The 27,849-nt window shown below is 44.2% G+C and overlaps 1 protein-coding gene across 3 annotated transcripts in view; it reads right to left on the bottom strand.

Moving 5' to 3' along the window:
• Window positions 1–27,272, bottom strand: part of LOC135234868 (DENN domain-containing protein 2D-like) — a 52,417-nt gene extending 25,145 nt beyond the window's left edge. The window contains exons 1-4 of one of the 3 annotated variants that reach the window (XM_064299925.1): window positions 27,045–27,272; window positions 15,536–15,613; window positions 15,021–15,107; window positions 13,228–13,332 (exon numbers count right to left, since the gene is read on the bottom strand). In XM_064299925.1, coding sequence (XP_064155995.1) covers window positions 13,228–13,332; window positions 15,021–15,107; window positions 15,536–15,605 — 262 coding nt within the window. In that variant the 5' untranslated portion in view covers window positions 15,606–15,613; window positions 27,045–27,272. Of the gene's footprint in view, window positions 1–11,208; window positions 11,669–11,699; window positions 11,724–13,227; window positions 13,333–15,020; window positions 15,108–15,535; window positions 15,614–27,044 lie in introns of those variants that run through there. The other 2 variants (XM_064299927.1, XM_064299926.1) reach the window with 2 other exon arrangements.
• Window positions 27,273–27,849: the final 577 nt, after the last annotated feature.

The following is a 27,849-nucleotide window of genomic DNA, read 5'->3' as shown; positions in this document are numbered from 1 at the left end:
GACACACAAACAAAAACACAAAGCAAATTAGAATGCTATCGGGCCCTAAAAAGAGAATACACTGTGGCAGATTACCTGACCACAGTGAAAGATTTAAAAACAAGGAAAATATTGACAAGATATAGACTCAGTGAACACAACCTGGCTATCGAGACAGGTAGACACTGGCAGACCTGGCTGTCCAGAGAGGACAGGTTGTGCTCACTTTGTGACATTGAAGAGGTGGAGACAGAGCTTCATTTCCTCACGAAATGTGAGAAATACAGAGAGACAAGGTCACTGTTCTTCATCAAAATGAAAAAAAAAGAAAGAAGGGAATGTGTGTATTTGGCAGCACAATACATTGCCACTTGCCACAAACTGAGGGACAGGGAGTAACATTGACACCAAAAAAGTAAAGCTATTATAGTTCATTGACATTTTGTATACGTTATCTTCTAGATGTAGAATTTTATTTCTGTGGTCTGGATTTTATATTTATTCTGTTTATTGTAGTTAATTGTTATTGCCTGTCTGTTATGTTTGTCACGTGAGTGTATGCTTCGGCAATGTAAGTGTACCCTTACCATGCCAATAAAGCTTATTGAATTGAATTGAATTGGATTGAATTGAAAGAGAGAGCACTGCACTATAGAGAGAGAGAAAGAGAGAGCACTGCACTATAGAGAGAGAGAGCACTGCACTATAGAGAGAGAGAAAGAGAGAGCACTACACTAGAGAGAGAGAGAGAGAGAGACACTGCACTATACAGAGAGAGAGAGCACTGCACTATAGAGAGAGAGCACTGCACTATAGAGAGAGAGAAGAGAGAGCACATAGAGAGAGAGAGAGAGAGCACTGCACTATAGAGAGAGAGAGAGCACTGCACTATACAGAGAGAGAGCACTGCACTATAGAGAGAGAGAGCACTGCACTATAGAGAGAGAGAGCACTGCACTATAGAGAGAGAGAAAGAGAGAGCACTGCACTATAGAGAGAGAGAGAGAGAGAGCACTGCACTGTAGAGAGAGAGAAAGAGAGAGCACTGCACTATAGAGAGAGAGAGAGAGAGAGAGAAAACTGCACTATAGAGAGAGAGAAAGAGAGAGAGAGCACTAGACTGCACAGCATGAACAGCACTAAAGCAGCAGCCCACATGGAGGGAAACTGGTGCTTCACTGACAGCTGAATTTCCATAAACTGCAGATATAAAATATTTTTGCAGCTTTCTGTCCATTTATGAGAAAATGAGTATATAACGCTATAACAGAAACTGAATCATTCATTCAAAATGAATTACACAGCAAGGTATTCTTGTTATACTTGAAAATTTGTCACAATGTCCACAGTGATGACTCAAGCAACTGTCAGATGTCACAGTTGGCCTCTGAAATCGTTCGAAGCTGAAGCAGGCAGTTCCTCCCAGGCCCCCCCATGCCCAAACGCGAGTTTTGTGGCACGGGGGTGGCACCATGCCCGCTGGCTCCGTGCCCTTTCTCCCTGCCACCCACTCAAAAGACAAAGAGGGTGGAAACTGTTTCTGTCCCTGCCTGAATTAGACCAGGTCCGGTGGCTTTCAGCGCAACAGACTACATTCATGCATCTCTGCCCGACTGGTACTTCTGGAATACCCACATACTTCTGATAAAAAACACTACAGCACAGCCCTGGCGTACATTAAGCGTTTATTTCATTATTGTTTCATTTCCTGGCGCGCTTCCAACCGACAGTTACACGATTGACAGGTCCGCTTTACCCAGTGGGATGGTTTGCCTGTTTTTCTGGAATGTCCCGTGAGCAAAGAAATGTGGGAAGTATCAGCAGTGAACGGTTGCATTGTTTCTGGAGTTAGAGCTGTCTTTTTGGCCTTGTGCAATGGAAGATTAATATCCTGCACCCACACAAACCATTTACATACGCTCCATACTGTATGTGCCAAGCAAACACAGCTGACTACATAACCACACTGCTTCAGATCCATAAGTATCATCGTTTCTACATTCATCTAGTGCATTTCTGGACCCAAACCAGGCTATCTATTTTAAGGTCTATCCTCTGTGACATAAGGACAGGTATCGTCACAAAAAGTGAGACAAAATAAGTTCTTAGAATCAAAGAAACATCACACACACACACACAGTTGATCTGCATAATTTGCCTTCACAGTCAATGCTGGTAGATTTGGCTTTGCTTTGGAATCCACAAGGTCACGAAAGAGACGTCTAATAACCGATACAAAAAACGGCTCATTGCCAGCTGCATTTAACCGCAAGCTTTCAGTAAACCTGCAGTACAGGAAGTGAGACTGCATCCAACTCCTACAGAAATTGAATCCAGCTGCCTTCAATATATTGAAATAAAATCATCACATCGCAAGGTTTCACAATGGGCGAAAACGACAGCCACTTTCAGATGTTAGAATAAAAAAACACTTTGCAATAAACATATTTCTAATCATAATTTTTTAAGGTCTACTCTAACAGTATATTACAGCGTACTCCATTCCTGAGCAGAGAGGAGAGGTGCTGGTCAGTCACAGAGCGGAGAGGTGCTGGTCAGTCACAGAGAGGAGAGGTGCTGGTCAGTCACACAGCGAGGAGAGGTGCTGGTCAGTCACAGAGCGGAGAGGTGCTGGTCAGTCACAGAGCGGAGAGGTGCTGGTCAGTCACAGAGAGGAGAGGTGCTGGTCAGTCACAGAGAGGAGAGGTGCTGGTCAGTCACAGAGCGGAGAGGTGCTGGTCAGTCACAGAGCGGAGAGGTGCTGGTCAGTCACAGAGAGGAGAGGTGCTGGTCAGTCACACAGAGAGGAGAGGTGCTGGTCAGTCACAGAGAGGAGAGGTGCTGGTCAGTCACAGAGAGGAGAGGTGCTGGTCAGTCACAGAGCGGAGAGGTGCTGGTCAGTCACAGAGCGGAGAGGTGCTGGTCAGTCACAGAGCGGAGAGGTGCTGGTCAGTCACAGAACCTTCACAGGAATGGCAGAAAGCAGAACAGTCTAGTTACTGTCCTGCATTTCATCACACGCCCGGCCCGACCGCTAACCCCACACAGAGGATTTAAAAGCGGCCTTTCACACACTCCCTGTGGCTTCCCAGAGGGATTCAGTATTTACTCCTAGCCACCGGTTTAGAGAACGAGGCTTTCACACTTTCCAGCAAAGCTCTGAAGGAATCCTTTTCTCTCCGGAGAGGCCACCACCACTTCCTCGTACAGACACTACCAGTAGATTCCACGCAGACTGCACATGCCTTCACAGGCACAGAGTATCAGTCGCTGAACAGACAAACTGTCGGTCGGTCGCTGCAGGTTCAGTACAACTCATACAGTCGCTATATTATTTATTGCAGAGTCTTCAGCAGGGACAGCAGTGTCTACCATCAGGGATGGTGTAGTGTAGTAGACAGTCATTTTCTGTCATTAAGAAACTTTTTGTAACACTTTACCCGAACCCTTTGACGTAAGGCTGACATAACACTGTCATACACATGACATAACAGCTGTCGCAAGAGGGCATAACAGATTATGTCAGTTCATGTCAAATGACATAAAACTACCATGCATTTATCAGTAAATGTACATGTCGTGTTATTCCATGTCTATGATGGTTTTATGTTGGGCTTTATGTTGAAGGGTTCAAGTCAAGTGTTACCAAACTTTTCATACACAGTTATTCATTAATATAAAGATTACACTTTGTCTACATCACTGTGCTCAATAAACCAGGTTTCCAGATTAAACCAGCCGCACGTAAAAGAGGCAGTATGCTACATGTTCCGGAACTATCCGGCCCTTTCTGGCTGCTGGAATCAGAAGGAGGCGTTGGCAACGTCTGACATTCCTCAGGCCCTAATTCCACTTTCACCCTAATTCTGTCACCAGAACGGCGCTCTGAGCCGGCACTTCTGACCGACGTCTTGAGCAGCAAAGGGGTGGTTCCACCGCCTGCTGTGTCTCTCAGACACGCAGCTTTCAGAGACCTCAGCAAATGGCAGAAACGCCAAAACATGTGCAGGGTTCGGCCGCTTGAGACGTCGACAGCTCGTGGATACTCTTAATTGCAGGTGTGTCTTGTCAGACAGTGTTATGTCTGCGCATACAGGCTACATTAGGGTTATAATTTGTTGTGTGCACAACTATACTTAAAGGGGAATTGCACTTTCAAACACATATGGGCTTATTTTGTTTATATTGTCCTTCTAATGAATGTGTCGACCTTCATTTTTCGATTAGTTATTTCGTTTTAAATGTCTAACATTAGAAACAAGGACCTATTTTCTTTTTTTTAGTCCATATAGTAGTACGGTTTCCGGTTTTATCTCCTTCTTCAAAGAAAAGCATAGCGTTGAAGTCGCGCAATGATACGCTGCCTAGGTCTACTTCCTGAATTTGTAAAGGTAAGCAACAAAACATCATAAAATATTAACAAAACGAAATAACTAATCAAAAAATGAAGGTTGGCACATTCATTAGAAGAAAATTAGAAATAAAATAAGCCCATATGTGTTTTAAAGTGTAATTTAATATTTTAAGGTGATAATTGTATTTTCTGTGCACCCCGGTGGGGAGATGATAGAAGTCGGCCAAGCAACGCCGTGACGAACGCACGGGGAGGGAGGGGCTTGGGTCAGGAAGAGGGCCTATACCAGCAGTGTATCCGGTGCAGCCAATGGCAGCGCAGCTCAGAAGATGCTTACAGCTGGCTACGTGCCTTTCCGAAGATGTAGGTGCTGGTCTGTGCACTCCCGCATCGATGGAGGATGTAGCAGCAATGGGGCGGAGGTACTTTAGCGACAGGGTAGAATTACAGTAGCAATGGGGTGGGGTGGGGGTTACGCCAGTAATGGGGTGCAGAGTTATGGCAGCAATGGGGTGGAGGTACAGCAGCAACAGGGGACAGAGGTACAGCAGCAATGGGGTGGAGGTACAGCAGCAACAGGGGACAGAGGTACAGCAGCAATGGGGTGGAGGTACAGCAGCAACAGGGGACAGAGGTACAGCAGCAATGGGGTGGAGGTACAGCAGCAACAGGGGACAGAGGTACAGCAGCAATGGGGTGGAGGTACAGCAGCAACAGGGGACAGAGGTACAGCACAATGGGTGGAGGTACGCAGCAACAGGGACAGAGGTACAGCAGCATGGGGGGAGGTACAGCAGCAATGAGGGGACAGAGGTACAGCAGCAATGAGGGGACAGAGGACAGCAGCAATGAGGGGACAGAGTACAGCAGCAATGGGGTGGAGGTACAGCAGCAACAGGGGACAGGGTACAGCAGCATGGGTGGGTACAGCAGCAACAGGGGACAGAGGTACAGCAGCAATGGGGTGAGGTACAGCAGCAATGAGGGGACAGAAGTACAGCAGCAATGGGGTGGAGGTACAGCAGCAACAGGGGACAGAGGTACAGCAGCAATGGGGTGGAGGTACAGCAGCAACAGGGGACAGAGGTACAGCAGCAATGGGGTGGAGGTACAGCAGCAATGAGGGGACAGAGGTACAGCAGCAATGGGGTGGAGGTACAGCAGCAATGAGGGGACAGAGGTACAGCAGCAATGGGGTGGAGGCACAGCAGCAACAGGGGACAGAGGTACAGCAGCAATGGGGTGGAGGTACAGCAGTAATGAGGGGACAGAGGTACAGCAGCAATGGGGTGGAGGTGAAGCAGCAATGAGGGGACAGAGGTATAGCAGAAATGGGCGGAGTTATAGCAGGGATTGGCCATTCCAAATAAGATAACAAAGAGATATGGGATTAAAAGCTTCCAGTCAATTCAAACAAATTAAAACAATAAAACCTAATTCATAAAAAAACAGCCATGGAAAATGGCTTCTGTCAAATTCCAATGTAAGGACCAGGTTTACCTGGCTCTGGAACCGAAACACATAAAAACAGCAGCAGGTGAAACACAGCCGAGGCCAATCGCTCTGACTGCAGTGGCTGAACGCAGGTAAAATGCAGATAAAACGCAGGTAAAACGCAGAAGAAACGCAGGTGAAATGCAGGTAAAACACAGACAAAACGCAGGTGAAACGCAGACGAAACGCAGATGGAACGCAGGTAAAACGTAGATAAAACGCAGGTGAAACGCAGGTGAAATTAAACCATGCGCAGAAATGCACTTTGCACCTCCTACTCACTTCTCACACCCCCCAGTTTCCTCTGCCAGTGGGTGCTGCATCAGCGGCCTGCAGCTTGTACCCGTCTTCCAGCCCATTTCCTGTGCGCTTGCTGTTGTTTTTAACTGCCAGATGCTAGCTTCTGGGGGCATCACTGTGAGCTGCCTGATTTATCCCTAGTTTGGATACCATTTTGAACAGCATCACATCACATGAGAAATGTGACAGCTCATGAACTAGCAGCCATAATCACTAGCACTGTAGCTGCGTGAACAACATCAAGTGCTTTAATCACTTTGAGGAGCTCATTACATCTTCTAATAATACTATAAAGCCCTTGGGAGCAATTTCTGTTTTAGTTTACTCGTGTTGAGCTAGCTAGCTAGAGTGTGACATATCGTTTTCAACCTTTCATTCAAGTTAAGCGCTTCCTTAGAATGATACCAATGGCTAATTATTTTGTTGTGGTCATCGCCCATAGTAATATTAAAAGAAAGACCTCATAATATCTGTGCTTGTACTACGCAGTGCATTGTTCCCCAGCATTTTGCGTAAAAGACACCAAATCCTGCAACCGCTGCTTATGTGCTCATTGGCAATGACCAAGACAAATTCTGAAACTTCAAATGATACAGACAAAACATCAATAAATTATCACAGAACAGAATTTTGCATTCCCAATTTCATCAATTATCTAAGGTTCAGATTGTGCATTCACAAATGTAATCTTTTGGTTAATTTCAGATTAAAAATGATACATCAGTGAATAAATCAAATCAAGCCTTAATAAAGGCCAACAAGTGGGCGTCCTGAATAAATCATTGTTTCAATATGTTACGTCCCCTGCCTCTGCTTGCCTGGGTAGTGCAGGTGGAGGTAGTTGCTTAATTACCTAATTGCCTGATTGCCTCCACCTGCCTCTGGCCCAATATAAGCCCAGGAGTATGAGGCAGGGGAGATTTTCTTTTGGGGCTTGTGATTTGTGTGGAGAGCTTTGGTTTTGTGAACTGTGTGTGTTTTTGTTTGTAATTTAGATTAATAAATGTCTGGGTTTGTTTTTATATCAGTTTCTGTCTTGTTTTTGGTGCATCTGGACTTTGTTTGTTGCGGCCAGTCGAGCCAGCCATAACACAATATCATTCAAGACATATTTATAACCTATTGGCTCAATCAGCAGTGGAGGTACATGTGCATTTTGCGAGACAAATCTATGAGGGTCAGGGGTAAAGCAGTTTTCTTACACACGAAGCAGCCACACCAAGGGGGGGCTCCAACCAATGAGAATCCAGCCCTGCAGTCGTGCAAATTTTCTATTGTTCCCCATCAAATCAACCGTCATCCATTTTCCACCCTTAGGGTAATGATTCCTATCAGCCAGGTACACCACTGTAACTCTCTCAATCTGACCACAGACCACAGACCAGTCTTTTCTCTCTCTCTCTCTCTCTCTTCTGCCTTTTGATTGACCAACTGACACAGCTTTGATAGGGACCATTTTAAACAGAATTCCAGTTGGGTCAGCCAGATATAATTTGCTGGGCTCAGCTAATAAATGAAGAAACTAAGAAGCCAATCTTTATCAGTCTGACATTCCCTTCCTTGGATTATTGACCCCCGACCCCCGTCGCTTGGCAACAAAGGCGAGGCAACAGTGGAAGAGCAGCACCCACTCATCTTGATGAGATAAGACTAAAGTGAAACTAAACTTCCCCAGGAAAATCAAACCTTTTTTAAAAAAGCCTTGCTGTCATGGTACCATAAACAGAAATAAACAACACTGAAAGAGTAAGGTGCACACTGAGAGCAGCCAGCTGCTGAAGCTCATCATCTCTGTCCATTTATAATTCCTCTCCAATAAATTCACACATCAGCAGCTTCTGAGAAACCATGCAGCCGGAAAAGTGAAGTCGGAAAAGAAAAGCTGGTATTGTGGGCATTGTATAAGGTTGTCTTTCTAGGTCTTAATGGTTTTTCTAGTCTTTTCTGGTCTGCTTGTCCTGTCTTGGCTAGGTCTCACTCACAAAAGAGGTTTTAAATCTCAATGTGACATCCTATTAAAATGCAGGTGATAATTATAATAATACAATGTCGAATTTACTCAACACCGAGCGAACAGCTGCTGTCTTTTCAATTGCAAACAGAAATGAAACTGCCTCTTTTCACTTGTAGAAACAATCGCCAAACTTTTGAGGCCTTGTCGCCGTGGTGACACAAAGCCATCTTGAATAATTTGGGCATACTGATGCTAAAGCGCAATGCTAATAAGATTTCTCACAGAACGAATCTGCTCTGCTTGGACCAGCCACTATCACTGGAATGTTATGACTGACCAATTCCATCACACAGTACATCACAGGACACACCTCACCAGGTCAGAGAGACCTGGACCTCACCTACATCCACATCTGCCCAGGTACACAGTGCAGTGCTTTAGTATTCGGACAGTGGCACAATTTTTGTTGTTTTGGCTCTGTACTCCAGAACAATGGCTTTGACAGAAAACAGTGAAAATGCGTAAATGTGCAGACTGTCAGCTTTAATTTGAGGGTATTTACATCCATATCAGGTGATTTGGTCTCCCCCAATTTAGGGGACAATTGCTGCTCAGCTGTTTCTTGGCCAGCTGTGTTTCTTTGCATCATTAGTCCATGCACAAGAAAGCCAACAAATGTTCCAGAATAGATTCTAGGTGTGGAATTTGCATTTAGAGTCTTCTGCTCCTGTCTCCTAACATGAGGGCCAAATAAGTGTCAATGCTATATCAAGCAACCATTAGGGAGGCTTAAAATCAGAATAAACTGATTAACTGATTAGCGACATAGCCAAAACATTGGGTGTGTCAAAATCAGCTGTTTGATACATTGTTAGGAAGCAAGAATGCGCTGGTGAGCTGGTAGATCACGAAAGATCACTGTAGTGGATGACTGAACAATACCTTCAACTGTGAAGAAAAAACTGTTTTCAACTGTCAAACAGACCAAAAACACTATCCAGGAAGTAGGAAAAGATGTATGAAAGACTACCATAGAGAAGACTATACTAGCATAACCTCAGAGGGTTCACTCCAAGACGAAAAGCACTGGTAAGCCTCAAGAACAGAACGGCCAGGTTAGAGTTTGCCGAAAAGTAAAAAACTTTTTTTTTCATAGAGTTCTGAAACAATGTCTTATAGACGGATGAGTAGAGCATTATCCTGTACCAAAGAAAGCGGATGGTGTGAAGAAAGAAAACAACTGCTCATGATCCACAGCATAGCACCTCATCTGTGAATCATGGTGGAGGTAGTATTATGGCTTGGGCATGTATGGCTGCTACTGGAACTGGCTCACCTGTCTTTAGTGACGATGTGGCTGCTGACGGCAGCTGCAGGATGAATTCTCAATGGTACAGAAACATCTTATCTGCTCAGATCCAACCAAATGCCTCAAAACTAATTGGACGGCACTTCATCTTGCAATAGGACAAAGATCCCAAACATACTCCCAATGCAAGCCAGGAGTTTTTAAGGGATGGGGAATGTTCACGAATGGCCAAGTCAATCGTCTGTCCTGAATCCAACTGAATGTGCGTTTCAGTTGCTGAAGACAAGATGAAACTAAAACACCTCAGAAACAAACAGGAACTGAAGATAGCTGCAGTACAGCCCTGGCAGAGCATCACCAGGGAAAATACTCGGCATCTGGTGATGTCTATGGGTCACAGACTTCAGGTAGTCATAGAATGCAAAGGATTTGTCACCAAGTACTAAATATGATAACTTTATTCTGGATTATATCACTGTCAAATTACTTTTGTTCCCCTGAAAAGGAGGGAATGTGTATATAAAGATTACCTTATATGGATGTAAATAGTGTTAAATTAAAACTGGCAGTCCGCACTTTATCGGCATATTTACAGTTTTATTTCAAATTCAATGTGCAGGAGTACAGAGCCAAAATAACAAAATTGTGTCATGTTCCAAATACTTACACACCGCTCAGTCTGTGGCGCAGCAGGTGAGCTACACAGTATAAACGGTTGCTTATAAACGTGCAAATGGTTGCTTCAAATCATAACATGTCCAATGTTTGAAAGGGTAAAGACATTTTCTTTTCTTTAAAAAAAAAAAAAAAAACACAAGTACAAACTTGACAGCAGGTGGGCATCTGACGAAAGCATACCTATATCGTAAGTCACTTTGAGGAACCAATACGGGCCAACAAAAATAAAATCAAAGAGCATATTGCAAAATGGCGCGGTTTATTGCACTGCGTAGGAATTAGTCTTTTTCCAGATTACTGTCATTATTTGTACTTAGGGCCTCGGTGCAGATGGCAATGGAAAGTACAAAGTGCACATTACAAGTGTAAGTATACAGTGCACAACTCATAATTACTAAAACAACCAAACTACTGTCTGCTGCACTACTGCGCATTCTACTGAACGCTATTACAGCAAATATCATGTCTGCCTTGAAACTTAAACCGAAAAATTCCGACAGAAAATTAAATTAAGCCACTGCAACAAGCACCAAACCGAAGTGTAATTACAGCAGGGGGGTCCATCGATGGGTGAAAAGACAAACTGTGGTCGAAGGCGAAAAAAAATAAGCATCAGCATTCTGAGCATTTCACAAGTTGGTTAACGACTGTGTCAACTTGATATAGTTGCATCACGTTACTCGAAGTTATTAAATACTGAACTTGTAAAAGCAATGTTTAGTGGCTTTGAAAACGCAACGATAGTGTTCATTCCGGTGTGGAGAAATTTTGTAGACTCAACAGATAGCTTTTACGACCGCACGGTACCATTCGAAATCGTTCAGGCTACAGTGTGGATCCGAACGTTTAAATATAGGAAAAATATTTAAAACTGCCCTCAGTTTTAAAATTCATATTTCATTTAATAGGTGGTCTGTCTATTTCTAACTTCGCGGATCTTGTGGATGATATGTACGCTCTAGAGATAGTGGAATTCAATCGCGTGAGGAACGTGGCTATTTTTAAAATCACTTCATAAACACACACCATGATGTGTCTGAAAATCCATTCCCTGATTCACAGCTCAATGTAAACTATTTAATTAAAAGCCAGAAGGCTGAAAATATGTTCAAAATTATTTTTAAAAAGTACTGTACTCACCCTTCGTTGTGTCTTTCACAAATTTGGACAGTCTTAGATTTCTAACCAGCGTTCCTTTAACTCCCTTAGACTTTGCTCCACTCATTATTCGCTTGTTTACCACTGTCCACTGCGTGTTAAATTATCCTTAATTTAGCTAAATCCATGGGCTGGAATTCCCATATTCCACGTGAGGACCCGGGCCGCACACAGCTGTAAGGACTCAAGGTTGGCTGCGAAAGGAACTCGTTATAGCCTACTTACAGACGCACCCGCGTGTATGTACACACAAATTTATCAGCCTATTTCCTTTACGTCCTGTGTGACGATAGTTTCATTTGGAGCTTCGAGTGATCTTTCGAGCGATTTTTTTGCGTATTTTTAACGATGGGACAGTGTCATCTCGTTGCCTATGGGGCGTACACGATGGACTGTAGTTGGTGTTAGCTAACAGAAACTACAGCCAAGAAGTGTCCGCCTGGGGTCTGTGAGGGAGGTGGTTCATTGGTTACCTGTATGTCAGGTACGGACGTGTTCCGCTTCAGGCACAGCATAATGCACACCCTATCCAACATGTCACACAGAGAGCTTCGTTCTGAGGGCGTGGAATTGTTTTTGAACGTCATTCATAACGGACACATTTTTCAGTTTGCCTAGTTTGTTCCTAAACAGTACATAATGCACCCATGCATATTTTCCCTGGAAAACATGAGTGACGGCCAAGGCTTCAGATGTTCTGCAAAACAGAATTCCCAGGAACCATTGGGAGGGGGTATGAGACTGGAGATTGTGTTGGAGATTATAAAGTCACGACAGGCGCGTACTGAGTCATTTGCTGACTGCTACGCGTTGCGGTGAAATGAATTTTTAAACAGATTTTTTCCCCGGACACCAACTTATACATTTGCGCCGCCTCGTGCTAACAATGGAATCATCAGCAGGGCAAATGAGTTATAGGTTATTTAAATAGATAATTAGTGACACTCAAATGGCACAAGGTCACTCTGAGCATAAGCAGACAACTGTGAATGTTCTCTGATCAATGTGTTTGATATTTTCTCGAGACAATTCTGGAGATTCATTCAAATGTAAAATGTAATAAGGTGTCCAAATTCAAATCAAATGTCGTGTGAATAATCCCTGCATACTCTTCCAATGAAGGAAAAACAGCTGTGCAGCCAGGATAGGCAGCAGCCTGTGGTCCCTCACTGTATATTTTAGTGTACACATCATCACGTCCCACATCTGGCGTCTGACAAATTACACATTAACCTTCCTCTAAATCTCTCATCCATGAGCACTGATCTATGCAGTTACCTAGGTGCACTTACCTGGAAGTGCTTGCCTGGGGACACATACCTGGTGGAATGTTGGATACCCAGGAGCAGGAGTGCCATGGTGGGGGGGTGGGGGGGGGATAGCGGAACTGATTGCCTAGGGCCCCAAGGCAGAGGCGTCACTAGGGGGGTGCGGGGGGTGCGGACCGCACCGGGTGACACCATCAGAGTGGGGTGACACCAAAATGACTGGCAATAAATTTTTTGTGCAGTGTTACGTGTAATGACGGGTTGAAACAGCTAATTTCTCCGATGACGTGTACTGCCGGTTGATTTAATTAGCGGTATTAACGTGACGAGAAGCGCTTTGTCGTTTGAATGCACAACCAACAACACCCCACCCCCCCGTCGACAACATCGGGTGACAGCGACGGTCGACCGCACCGGGTGTCACCAACCCTAGTGATGCCACTGGCCCAAGGCAAGGGGGGGGAGGGGGGGTCTCAAAAGGCCTGGACTAAAATGTTTGCTTTGGCCTACAATTTTAAGGGAGCCCACTAAAACTGTATATGCACAGGGCCCAAAATTTCATCCCACACCCCTGATCAGGATTACTAGCTCTGTAGAGTGTGCTATTCATATACAAATGTGTGATATTGTCCTCGATCTGGTCTGACCAGGGCCTGTTTCCCCTCTAACTGAGCTTTTTCTTCATTAGGCTGAAAGCGTGTGTATGAACCCGAGTGTAAAAGCGTAAGCTGACCTCTCTCCTTCCCCGCGGACCTCAGAGGGAACGGCTGCAGACGCGTGACTCTGCCCGCGTTGCCGGCTGCTCCAGCCCCCTCCTGCTCTGGTTTCTCCAGGTCCGCTGGGCACAGGGAAGGACAGTAGGGATCCGTGAATCTCCTGTCCCCTCCCGAACATTTGCATGAGCGTGCGGCACACGCAAAATACTCACATGACGTTCAACAGAGAATGCCATTATCTCAGTAGCACACTGTACTGTAGCTAAGACAATATTCTATGCCATGTTTGACTTTGACTCTCTCAGTTCTGTCTTCCGTCACTCTGGGGGTGTCTGGACTGGCGTGTGCAGACTGCCGTGTGCAGACTAGCGTGTACAGACTAGCGTGTGCAGACTAGCGTGTTCAGACTAGTGTGTGCAGACTAGCGTGTGCAGACTAGCATGTTCAGACTAGTGTGTGCAGACTAGCGTGTGCAGTGTGCAGACTAGCGTGTACAGACTGGCGTGTGCAGACTAGCGTGTTCAGACTGGCCTGTGCAGACTAGCGTGTTCAGACTAGCGTGTACAGACTGGCGTGTGCAGACTAGCATGTTCAGACTAGTGTGTGCAGACTAGCGTGTACAGACTAGTGTGTGCAGACTAGCGTGTTCAGACTAGCGTGTTCAGACTAGTGTGTGCAGACTAGCGTGTTCAGACTGGCGTGTTCAGTCTAGTGTGTGCAGACTGGCGTGTTCAGACTAGCGTGTTCAGACTAGTGTGTGCAGACTAGCGTGTTCAGACTGGCGTGTTCAGACTGGCGTGTGCAGACTAGCGTGTGCAGACTAGCGTGTGCAGACTAGCGTGTTCAGACTGGCCTGTGTAGACTAGCGTGTACAGACTGGCCTGTGCAGATTAGCGTGTGCTCCCTCTGTGATATACAGCCAGCTGCTCCACAGTCCTCCAGGCAAGCTGAGCATCAATCCCAGCTGGCACAGGGGCAGTGCAGGAGCCCAGAGAGGCTACTAGTGCATGATGAGGCCAGGAAAATCATGGTGACCACAGCTCTCCCTCCCTGGGAAATGAACTGTGCTGCCCCCTGCAGGCCTCAGACAGCACTGCACAATCAGGATTAGATTACAAGAGTGCAGGACATGTCACTGTGAATAGGACTAGCACACTAGCAAAACACACCGATTGTGGTTATTAAAAACAGATAATTCTGTGTGGAAAATCGGATTCTGAGTGTACGTTTGAGGATGAGTGAAATACGTCATGCAGTGGCAATGGGATATTTCCAGTGTATCCATCCAGCCAGGGGGGCAAGGTGATGCAGTGGATAGCACTGTTGCTTCACAGCAAGAAGGTTCGAATCCCAGCTAGGGACTTTCTGTGTGGAGTTTGCATGTCCCTCCCCCATATCCTCCCACAGTCCAAAGACATGCAGGCTAGGCTAATTGGAAAGTTTAAATTTCCTAAGGGTATGAGTGTGTGAAAGAATGGTGTGTGTGCCCTGCGATGGATTGGCAACCTGTCCAGCCTGTATTTTTGCCTCTCGCCCAATGTACGCTGGGATAGGCTCCACTACTGCTCTCCCCCCCAACGGCTCTGACCAAGAGTTCAACAGAAATGCTGACTGTTACAGTCTGTTGGACCTATAACAGGTTATGGATTTATTTATTTAAATCCAGGAATATAATAATATAATATTAAACTAAGCAAGAAACAAAAAACATAAAAAGTAATCTTAAAGTAGGAAAAAGAAGAGTTATTATCCAATTTTAAGTTTATAGCAGCCGTTTAGTTTGAATTGTTTTGCAGTGTAGCAGACTCACATTTGCGGGGATCTGACCGGACTGAAAAACTCTTTGCCCCCCTCCTGCCTAGTCTAAACCCCTCATCCTCCTCTGCCAATGGTCTGCCTGGAAAAGAAGAGGTTCAAACACTGTGAAATACAGTAAACACAAAACACCAAACACTAAACAGAACAGTATTTAGTAAACACAAAACACAACAGTCTACCTGAAAAAGAAACAATTGAAATAACAGGCTGTGATGTGAAATGCACTATACACAGGACTAAATACAAAAAACTACAAAAACAATACTCACTGAAGTTTAAACACAAGACACTTAACATAAAACCACTGGCACTGTTAAGTTTATCCAGTGAGCTGAACATGTTTACCCCTGAACCCCAGGCTAATGAAAGATCCTGGCTGTTATGTGTGTCCGGACTGCTCTTTCTTATTGATGCACTGAGTGATTTGAACCTCTTTGCACTGACAGATATACACTCAGAGAGCAGAGAAGTTCCACTAAAGGAAACAGAGGGATTCTGGGTACTCACCCTTGATGCGGAGAGAATGGAAGCTCCACCCCCGTCTCCGTGGTGCACTCGGCTGCTTCTCCTTCTCCATCTTCAGCCCTAAAATTACATTTATTCACCCGTTTGTGATTTAATATTCCACAATTCATATAATAATTTATATGGGGGTAAGGGACTGTACCCCCCCCCCCCACCCCCTACTGCCGTGGATGATACGTGACAAACATTTTGCTCAAAGATACACATCTGGGGGAATGTTTATGTTACAACTGCTACGGATGTATACTGGATTTTCCTATTTAAAATATTGTCAGTTTGGTGCGTGTTGTGGTTGTGGTTTTAGACTTAACATCAGCAAAATATGTTCAGCAGCAGTATACTGGAGTTGTTGTGTAATGAGCTCATTCACTATCCTTGGTAGCCACTGTGTATAAGACCTTCAAAACACTGTTACCCCTATAGCATAGTGTCCCCATCAGATTCGCTCATTGGGTTAATGCACAACACAGCTTCAATTCCCCTGTCCAGGAATTCTAAACAAATACTCCTCTTTGTGTACATCTTGAAGAATTACATTAAAGCAAGCATACTTTTATTACATATACATGACCAAGCATCTCGACATGAACATGCACTATGTTGGTTTCGCACAAGACTTCTGCTAAATCAGGGAAAACCTTCTCAAGAGATGACCGGAGAAGGCAAAGGCAGCTCATGTGGTTAAATTACTGAATTACATCTGAATGCATTTATTACAACACAACGAAAGAAGGACGAAATGCCCAGCCCCAGCTGTGGGTACAATCAACAACACGCCATTTTACAACTTGAACCATGTTCAAACAACGGCTTCAGCAACGTTTCAGCACACCCGCTCCGGTTAAGCTGCCCTGTTCAGAGGTGCAGGCGACGCATGTCCGCAGGGGAGGAAGAGTGAGGACACAATCGCTGCTTTGTTAGATGCATCTGATTCGCAGAAATATGTACAGACAAATAGAGCAACTTTCCTGTGTGTGTGTGTGTGTGTGTGTGCGTGTGTGCGTGGGGTGTGTGTGTGTGTGTGCGCGTGTGTATGTGCGTGTGTGCGTGGGGTGTTTTATATGAACTGTTGGCATAAACAGTCTATGCCAGGGTTTCTCAACCCTGTTCCTGAAGATCAACCATCCTGTAGGTTTTCATTTCAACCCTAATTTGGCACACCTGATTCTACTAATTAGCAGCTTAAGTAGATCTCTAGCTGTTGAAAGAGGTGTGCTTTGTTTGGGTTGGAATTGAAACCTGCTCAATGTGGTTGTTTAGGGCCACAAACATCTGTGGGCCACATAATTCAGGTTTTAAAAGTTTTTATGTTTTTGAAAAGCATTGTAATTGTGCAGTTTTCACAGGGTGCTAACAGCATTTCCAATGCTATTTTTCTTGCACCGATTTCCTGGTCCCTGAGTTTTCCCAAGGAGGTGCACACATATTGCATAAGGGTGGATTAATGGTATTTTTCCTGAAAATTAATTTCAGGGCCCCTGGTGTAAGAAGGCTGTTGTTGAGTTCTTTACATGTACAATCAGAAACAATCATGAAGCGTTCCATGTATTTTGTTCCAATTGCAGTGCCATAATTCTGCAGATCTGTTGCCTTCGGATACTGTAGTGGCGAGGGCGGCCATTTTGTGTCCGGCTTGGCGCCGGAGGCTGCCGGCATTTGCTGGGAAGGGCCACGTGGCGCACTGGATATTTCACCTTGGCGATGTCCCGATGCAGCCGGGGATTAGCACGGCCTCTTTCACGCCAGTCACTCGCCCTTTGTCCCGCCAGACGGTGTTTGCTTTATCGCCGGTCAAACAAAACGAGTCGGCACGGCTGCCGTGCGCTCGACTGAGGACACAGAGCTGACGTGGCTCCTGACGCAGACAGGCGCGGGGGGGGGAGGAGGCGAGCTGCGCGATGGTGTTTTTTTTTTTTTTTTTTAAGTTTTGCCGTGAGATCCGCTGCGCAGGCTCATTGTGTGATTTCATAGATCCTGGTTCTCAGCCTTTCTGACACAGCAAGTCAGTGATAACGTGTTTGGTGAAAGGCATTATGGGACCTGTTTTGTAGCGTGCAGTGAAGGGACTTGGCGTAGTGGTAACATACGCAGGACCCGTCGTGCTTTTATCTCTTTGAGTTACCATCCGTGCTATAGTCCAGGATATGACTCCAGGTTATGACTCCAGTGTATGACTCCAGGTTATGACTCCAGGGTATGACTCCAGTGTATGACTCCAGGTTATGACTCCAGGGTATGACTCCAGGTTATGAATCCAGGGTATGACTCCAGGTTATGAATCCAGGGTATGACTCCAGGGTATGACTCTAGGGTATAACTCCAGGGTATGACTCCAGGGTATGACTCTAGGGTATGACTCCAGGGTATGACTCTAGGGTATGACTCCAGGGTATAACTCCAGGGTATGACTCCAGGGTATGACTCTAGGGTATGACTCTAGGGTATGAATCCAGGGTATGACTCCAGGGTATGACTCTAGGGTGTGGCACCAGGGTATGACTCTAGGGTATAACTCCAGGGTATGACTCCAGGGTATGAATCCAGGGTATGACTCCAGGTTATGAATCCAGGGTATGACTCCAGGGTATGACTCTAGGGTATGACTCCAGGGTATGACTCCAGGGTATAACTCCAGGGTATGACTCTAGGGTATGACTCCAGGGTATGACTCTAGGGTATGACTCCAGGGTATAACTCCAGGGTATGACTCCAGGGTATGACTCTAGGGTATGACTCCAGGGTATGACTCTAGGGTATGACTCAAGGGTATGACTGCAGCACACTCCAGGTATTACTCCATGCTTTGCTTGATTTTAGCTTTCTGGTCACTGCATTTATCATTACATCACTTTCCATATTCCTCTCACTCAAGATGTACAGCACGTATGTACACTATGATCCCCAACTTTATTCTGACTGTATAAGCCAATAAAACTGCCATCAATTAAATATCTGAACAGTAAAGGTCATGCATTGCACACATACACATACACACACACAATCACACACACGCACACACACACACACACACACACACACATACATCCACACACACACAGATTTCAATGATGGAAAATGTACAAATGCGGACACTACACACACTCAGACACACAAAAGCAGGCAGGTGTATATGAACACTTTAGCAAACCTACACAGACACACCCATGCAAGCAACTAGACAGCTACCAGCTACAGTTGGGAGACAGGTTCAGTTTAAAACTCTAGTTTTATGACATTTATAGCTTCAAGTGCTTTAGTTTTGTGTCATCTTTTAATCTTGATAAAAGAGTACAAAGGCCAAAAACTCACCTTTTCAAACTACACCTGAATGTTTCTGTTTTTTTCCCACCCTTTATCTTGTGGGTATTGAGGCATGCATTCTAATGCTGACTGTAACCTTACCCAGCTGTTGTATTGTTTGCTTACCCTTTGAAATGCACTTTTGTAAGCTGCTTTGGCTATAAGCTCCTTCCAAATTACTAAACTGGGCGGCAGTGTAGTGTAATGGGTAAGGAACTGGTCTTGTGACCTAAAGTTCACAGGTTTGATTCCTGGGTAGGACACTGTCGTTGTACCCTTGAGCAAAGTACTTAACCTGCATTGCTTCAGTATATATCCAACTGTATAAATGGATGCAATGTAAATGCTATGTGAAAGTTGTGTAAGTCGCTCTGGATAAGTGGGTCTGCTAAATGCCTACAATGTAATGTAAACGTTAAAATGTAATTGTTTAGAACATGAATTCCCAAAATAACATCAATACCTCCTAAAACGACCCCCCCCCCCTCACCCCAGCACCCAAACCCACCACAGGCTGCAGGAGAGCGGCTGTTTAACACACCAGTACATAACATAACAAAACATAGCATAATGACGAGAGCAGGCCATTCAGCCCAACCATGCTCGCCATTTTCCTGACTAAAATACTGCTCTGATTTCCTACATACTAGACAGTATTTCACACTGTATCAAGCCTAGTCTTGAAAATCCCCAGAGTTTCTGTCTCTGCTACATGGCCTGGCAAGCTATTCCACACATTGACTACTCTCTGTGTGAAAATAGTTCCTAATGTCTCTATGGAATTTACCTTTTGCTAATTTCCATGTCCCTGTTCTACTAACAGAACTCAACCTGAATAATTTCTGGTAGTTCACTTTGTTGAACCCCTTTATGAATTTAAAAGCCTCAATGAAATCACCCGAGTCTCCTTTTACTAAGCTTGAAGAGGTTAAGCATCTTAAGCCTTCCTCATAGCTTTTATCTTTCATACCAGGAATCAATTTGGTTGCTCTTCAAACTTTTTCCAGAGCCTCTATATCTCTCTTGTAATACGGTCCCCAGAACTGCACACAATACTTTGAGTGTGGTCTAACAGATGTTGAACAGATATTGTATTAGATAAGTATAACTTTCTTGGATTTATACTCAATGCTATTGGCTATATATCCCAGCATCCTGTTGGCCTTTTTAACTGATATAGCACAGTGCCTAGAATCTGAAAGGCTTTGATCAACCATTACTCCCAATCTTTTTCAAACTGAGCACATTCCAATTTTGTTGCTCCCATAAAGTAATCCTGCCTGATGTTTTTATTTCCCACATGCAGAACTTTACATTTGGCAATATTAAATAAAGTAGGCCTACATGTGCATTATACTGCTGCTGTGTTGCTCTGTCATAGACACACACCTCTAAGATCTGTGTAAAGTATATTAATCACAATATCAATGTGAAACAAATAACAAAGATATTAATGTTACCAACGATGTGTGAATCACGCAATTGCATAAAATATCATTTAGAAATAACAGAATGGGCTGCTCAGGACCCCTAGGCTTCCGTTGCAAACCCCAGCTTTATGACCACTGGTTAAGAGGACCAAGGCCCCGAGCCGCAGCACCTGACTGCCCTGAGCTCTGCTTGCTGCTTTCCCGCTCCGTACGCTAGTTAGCGCTTTACTGTCTGCGAAAGACAGGCGAGATGGCTTTCCCGCTCCGTACGCTAGTTAGCGCTTTACTGTCTGCGAAAGACAGACGAGATGGCTTTCCCGCTCCGTACGCTAGTTAGCGATTTACTGTCTGCGAAAGACAGACGAGATGGCTTTCCCGCTCCGTACGCTAGTTAGCGCTTTACTGTCTGCAAAAGACACAGGAGACGGCTTGCCAGCGCCGTACGCTAGTTAGCGCTTTACTGTCTGCGAAAGACACAGGAGACGGCTTGCCAGCTCCGTACGCTAGTTAGCGCTTTACTGTCTGTGAAAGACACAGGAGACGGCTGTATGGGAAGATATTTCCGCACTATTAATAGCCGGCTGAAACGACAGGACGTAGCGCCCCGAGAGAGACACCCCGGCCAGAAGCAAACGTTTCCTCGGCGTTGATGCAACGTCGCAACGGCTTGACTGCCAAAATATTACATGGATGGTATGAGCATTATGCTTAACAACAACAACAACGACAACAATACTAATAATAATAATAATAATACACTGGGATCTGTGAACACATCGCTCTCAACTGTGTCTAATATAACAGTCAGACTGTAGTTACTGGGAAACATATCAATGCGTTCTGTGCTGTGAACAAGTATTTTCCCCCTTCCTGATTTCATCTATTATTGCATAATTTCATTTATTTTTTACTAATATCTGAACACCCATATCACCCGTGTGAAATCAGGAAGGGGACAAATACTTTTTCATGGCACTGTACATTGATACATACATGCATTTTTTTAGTGTTTAGTGTTTGAGGGTTCGGTGCCGATTGAGGGTTTTATCCCCACTGGGAGTTTTTATAAATGTATTTATGTACTTGCTATTTGGGGGTTCGGCCCTGGTGTTTGCTCTTTTAGCTCTTTATTCTCTGTCTCTTGGTTTGCTGCTCTGTAAAGCAGTGTTTCTCAACCCTGGTCCTGGGGACCCACTGCCCTGCAAGTTTTACATGTTTCCCTGCTTCAACACACCTGATTCAAATGAATGGGTCGTCATCAAGCTCTGCAGAAGCCTGATAACGACCCATTCATTTGAATCAGGTGTGTTGGAGCAGGGAGACATCTAAAACATGCAAAGCAGTGGGTCCCCAGGACCAGGGTTGAGAAACACTGCTGTGAAGTGTCTTTGTGACAGTTCTCTGTAAAAGGCACTATGCAAATAAAAATTGAAAATTGAATTGCTGTTATTGCTTGCTGCCTATTTCTATTGACGTGGGGCCAGTATGTTTAAAAGGGAAAGGATTTGCTAGCGCAGGCTAAGTGAGGTACTGTGGCTGTGTTTTGAGGTACTGAGTCAGTCCTGAGGGTGAGTGTGGAACAGCAGTGTCTGGGAGGGAGCGATTTCCTTTTCCTGTTCATGGCGTCGCGCTCTGTGACACGTCCTTCACCGGCCGTGGCCCGAGAGAGAAGGCCCGCGGCCGGCCACCGTTCATCCTCATCCTCGCGTCAACCGCCAACGCTCACAAGCACGTCCGCGTACAAGGATCTCTGTACTCCTAATACACCGCACATTTGGCTTCTTATTAGACATGGAGGGATATCGTAATGATTACTATAAAAATTTTTGAAATTACACTAGCAGAGGAATTACAGATTTTGACAGAGTAGTTGTTCTTAGTTGTTTTGAGCGTTGATAAGATACCTGAGTGGACTTATGCACCTTTGTTTTAAAGAACCTGAGGGGAACAGTAGGACACTCGGCAAATCATTAACTAAAATTCCTGTAAATGTACTGATTCTTGACAGCCATAGCACCTGATGTGAATTAAAATGGTGACATTTATGGTAGAAATTGTGCATTTTCACAGCAAATTAAACATAGAAAATCATTCACCTCCATCTGAGAGGCAGATGGTCTTCTATCTCTTAGGTCTGAAAGTTTATAAAGTGTCAAACATACAAATCTTTGTGTAAGTGGACCCTGGATGCTAGAGTGAGCACTGCACAGGCTAAGAGACTGAGAATTAGAGAGAACAGTGCACAGGATAAGAGACTGATCATTAGAGAGAGCAGTGCACAGGCTCTGAGGCTGATCATTGGAGAGAGCAGTGCACAGGCTGTAAGGCTGATCTGGAGAGCAGGTCATGGAGGTTTTGAGCAGCAGTGTACAGGCTGTGAGGCTGATATGTAGGAGCAGTGGGTTAGCACAGGCATCAGTGAGGCTGATCATTAGAGAGAGCAGTGCACAGGCTCTGAGGCTGATCATTAGAGAGACCAGTGCACAGGCTCTGAGGCTGATCATTGGAGAGAGCAGTGCACAGGCTGTGAGGCTGATCATTGGAGCGAGCAGTGTACAGGCTGTGAGGCTGATCATTAGAGAGAGCAGTGCACAGGCTCTGAGGCTGATCATTGGAGAGAGCAGTGTACAGGCTAAGAGACTGATCATTAGAGAGAGCAGTGCACAGGATAAGAGACTGCTCATTAGAAACTGCAGTGTAAGAGATGCAGTGTAAGAGATGTAGAGACTAATGGAAATCTGATGATGATCTGATGTAAACTGTCCCACTGTACAGCATTAAATTGGGTTGAGTTGCGTCTGGGGATGTGTGATCCCCTGGGTCCTGTGAGAGGGGGACAGAGGTCACCCCCAGCCAGGGAAAGGCCTGTTTGGAGAGCAAACAGAAAGGGAGTTATTTTTAGCAGTGGGACAGCCCTGGGAACTTGGAATCTGACAGATCTGATTTGACCCCCATGAGCTCAAAACTACAGGTCCCATGAGTTCAGAACTACAGGTCCCATGAGCTCAGAACAACAGACCTCATGAGGTCAGAGGCCTGCTCGTACATGTTCCCATTCAACATCTCTTTTCAGCCAGCTTTAGCTGCTCCATTCAACATGTCAGCTGAACTATGGAATTAGATTGGAGGAGCTGTGCTTGGTTGAGCTGTATCAGGGTATTGGATTAGATGAGCTGTACTTGGTTGAGCTGTATCAGGGTATTGGATTGGATGAGCTGTATTTGGTTGAGCTGTATCAGGGTATTGGATTGGATGAGCTGTACTTGGTTGAGCTGTATCAGGGTATTGGATTGGATGAGCTGCACTTGCTTGAGCTGTATCAGGGTATGGGATTGGAGGACCTGTGTGGGTGCTGGCGTACTATACAGCTGCATAAGACAGCTTCCATAGGCCTGAGAAATACAGGTTGTGGGGCTGCCATTGGTTCACAAGTCATCTGTCTCTTCAGGATTGGTGGCCTGTGGCGTAATTTCAGACAACTGGCCATCTCCAGTCCCACAGTGCACTGAAAATGCATTTCAGTGGATAAACCTAAAAGTTTCACTTCATTTTGTTGCACCTATATTTTTTAGGTTTTCTCAATTGAAAATGTTTAGGTTCATTTGAATGGACCTAGAATTTTCAACTGGTACCCAGATTAAGAGTATAGGAGTAACACATTTGTTTTGTACACTTGTACAATCCTGGTACAATTTTTATTCAGTGTGTGGAACTATGCTGAGCGGGTCAGCTGACTGGACTTACACACAGTGCCACAGATATCAGCTTATCAAGCACAGAGTCAGAACACTTAATTACATTTCATTGCAGGCATCTAGCAGATGCTCTTATCCAGAGTGACTTACACAACTTTTTAAAAAATAGTTTTTGTACATAGCATTTACATTGTAATCAATTGTACAGATGGACATACTATACTGAAGTAATGCAGGTTAAGTACCTTGCTCAAGGGTACAATGGCAGTGTCCTACCCGGGAATCAAACCTGTGACCTTTAGGTCTACTCTTCTGCCCCTTTATAAGATACATACCTCCCTACATCAAGCTCAAAAGAAACAGCTGCAACATGATTTTATTTAATTTAAGAACTTTCTTCCATTTTCTTTTAATATCGGCACCTTATACTGCAGCTATCATTTATCCATACACAATTATAAATATATCTAAATTAAGCATGGGACTGAGTCAGCATGGATTTGAAGAAGAGGTGTGGTTAGCTACATATTTGTGGGTTTTTTTACTATTGTCATTTGCAGTTGCAAATCCTGTTATTTATAGAGAAGTGGAAGTAAATTGTTCTACAGAGCATTCAGTTACAGATTTTTTTGTTAGCGGTACATGTTAAAATGATTCAACACTGATTTAGGATTAGCTACAGTTTATAGATTATAGATTTATACAGTCAGTTTATTATGATGAGCATCTCTTTAAAATAACTGTTAAAGACTATATCTGCTCTGGATGAGTGAATCTGTCTAATAAATATATATGTAAATAAAAATATCTAAATGAGTACCATTTTATATTTTACTGCATGTAATACATTTATCTGATTTTTGAAATATGTATTTTTAGTTTCATTGATAGATGTGGAGATGATGGCATGAAATGTAAACATGCACTTTTTTTCAAATGTGACATTGGATTTTAGAACCGGTCCGCTCGTGGTGCTGGCCCTCTCCCAGAAAAATAGCAACAGCAGTGGAAATAGCCCCCGGAATAAAGAGGAGACAGAACCGCCTTTTGATTTCACATGTAAACCCACTTTGGCTTGATGCTATGTTATTAAATAACTGTACGGTATCCCCTTGCAGCTGTTGGTGTAAACAGAAAGTACCCTTAGTCGTAATTGTTACTGAGAAGCAGAACAATAGGAGTTTGGCAGTTATGAAAATGAAAGTATTACGTGAGAAACAGACGTTGTAACAAGAAGAACGTGCCTTGCGTGTACCCACCCATGCTGAGCCAGAGTAAAAAAAGTGTCAACACAGAGTATGACTTCCGCAAAAGAATGATTACATAATACTCTGAAGTAATGCTGATATGTGTGAGCAACCCACTAAAATGATTATTAACACAGACTTGATTGTTAATCACCCTTATTCCACTGAAGGCTGGTCAATAACGCATAGTCCTGCATTTAAAACCACCTTCTTCATCTTCACCAGCTTGTTCTTTGTTTTATAATAGCTCATAAAAATGTCCATTCCAAAATGTTTTTATACTTCTCATTATAGCACAACACTGTTTCTTAAATATGTTAATAGTATGTTCATTTATATAAATTCAGTACTGATCTCAGAAACCCATATCATATAATTAGGCACAGTAGTTTCCTTAAAATGACATATCCCTCAAGAAACTTCACTGCAGGAAGAAAGTGACAGATTGGGTTCACTGATTGCAGCCTTTGTGGGGGATTTTGTCAACTTTTTCCTGTCACATGATCTCCTGCTGTCTGTAGAAATTCTAACCCCTATTAGAGTGTTGCCTAAATATTTATTGTGCAAAGTCAAAGTCTTCATTTGCCTGTAAGTAATATGAAACGCGGAAATTTCAACAGAACTTCTACCCTGAAGTATTGTGACTATGCATAACCATTATTTTTGTTCATGTTTATGTTAATTCACTTTAGTTAAAGAGTATCTGCAATAGTAATAATAATAATAATTTAATTGCTGCTCAAATCAGTTTAATGTAATGTAACTACAACTGTATTATTATTACTATTATTCTGTTGTTTCTGGAGATGGGAATGAAGCCTGACTGTATAATGGATGGTCTTCATGTTTTATAGCACTGATACCAGCAGAAACACAGATGCTTATCAGACTTTCCCTGTTTATCAGTGGGATACGTTCCACAATACGCTCTGCAGGCTAATGTACATATGCTAAAGCTAATGCTAATGCTATACCCTAATGCTATGCATATTTGCTGTATATTTAGTTATGTCAATAGTCCAGTCTAGGACCTCATTGAAAATGAGCCAGCTATTGCTGGCTTAATGGGTAATCCTTGCACTCAATATTTTACAAATTGTTCCTCATTTTAACATCTCACTTTTTACAATAGTCCTCTTTGTATTGTTTTAAGTAAGTGTATTTGTTCTATTTTGTCACTTTTATATGATAAGTGCAAATAAAACAAATCAAATCAAATCAAATACCCACTGGAGTTCCATGCCAGCAGCCTGTAGGCCGTTAAAAACCTCCAAGCTGTCACCATACAGTGAAGTCCTGTCAGGTCATATTCCTGCCGTATTGAAACTGCCAGATGAGTTATGGGTGGAGGCTGTCAAGCTCAGCTGGTGATTCGCGGCACTCCCACACAGAAAGTTCTGTGCGCATGTGTGTTTGAACGGTTGTGTGATGTTTCTCATCATGTTTAATGATGAATAAAGTGAAATTATTTCCTCAGAAGAATCTTTTAAGCCTGGCTTCCTGTTAACCTTGTGTCAAGCGCACATGCTGTAACCTTCTAAAAAAAAATCAGCCCTAACTCTAACCCTAACCGACAGCCACACTGAGGAGAAGAGCATGCTGGGAAAGACTATCACAAACAAAACAGAAAGTAATCTTGACAGTGACCAAAGAGCTCTTCATCTAGACAGAACCAGTTCATAGAACAGAAACTGCATTGCGCTGTACCTGACGCACCTGTGGAGCCCACAGGAGCCGTGCAGGTACAGAGCGTGTGCACATTATGCGTTTCACCCTCTGACCTACAGGAGAACCAGGAAGTACACGGCGGCAGACTCACCTCAGCTGCCCTCTGCCCTCTGCCCTCTGATCTCTGTACCCACTCCACCGATCAATGGCCGGGCACCGGGGACCCAGCACGTGGAGACTGCCGTTCGGATGTCTGCAAATCTTTCTCTCTCTTTCTCTTTCTCTCTCTCCTTCCCTGTTTCACTGAGACGGCGGCTGCAACTGACCGAGTATGAGGAAGTTCAGGCGCAGTAAATGCAGCGGGGCCGGACTTTGCACCTTGCCTGATGAGACAAGGGGATTTCCTCTGTGGCAGATGCACACGCGGCCACGCCTGAGTGACAGGAGGATGTCTGAGGTGGGACCGTAGGGTGGCCACGCCCCCTTCACCTCCTGCCTCTCCTGCTCATTTCGAACCTGCTCATTTCTGCTCTGACTGTGCTCCTATATCTGCCCTGACTGTGCTCCTATAACTGACTGTGCTCCTATATCTGCCCTGACTGTGCTCCTATAACTGACTGTGCTCCTATATCTGCCCTGACTGTGCTGTTGTATCTGACTGTGCTCCTATATCTGCCCTGACTGTGCTATTATATCTGTCCTGACTGTGCTCCTATATCTGCCCTGACTGTGCTATTATATCTGCATTGTTGTTTACTTGCGTATTGGTAACCAAACCCTTGTGAGCGCATGTGGGTTGTTTCTAGTGTAAACCGTGTGATCACAGGTAGATGTAAACAGGAAATCAAAAAAAAGGAACTGGGCATCACGATCTGCGGTGTGAACGTAGAGTAAGAGCTGTTTTGACATTGAACATTTTACAGTGTCTTTCACAGCATGCACATACCTGCAATGTA

This window comes from Anguilla rostrata, chromosome 11, assembly GCF_018555375.3.
Source record: "Anguilla rostrata isolate EN2019 chromosome 11, ASM1855537v3, whole genome shotgun sequence".
Taxonomy (NCBI): Eukaryota; Metazoa; Chordata; class Actinopteri; order Anguilliformes; family Anguillidae; genus Anguilla; species Anguilla rostrata.
Note: the sequence above shows the minus strand (reverse complement) of the source record. Positions and strands in the feature narration are given on the sequence as shown.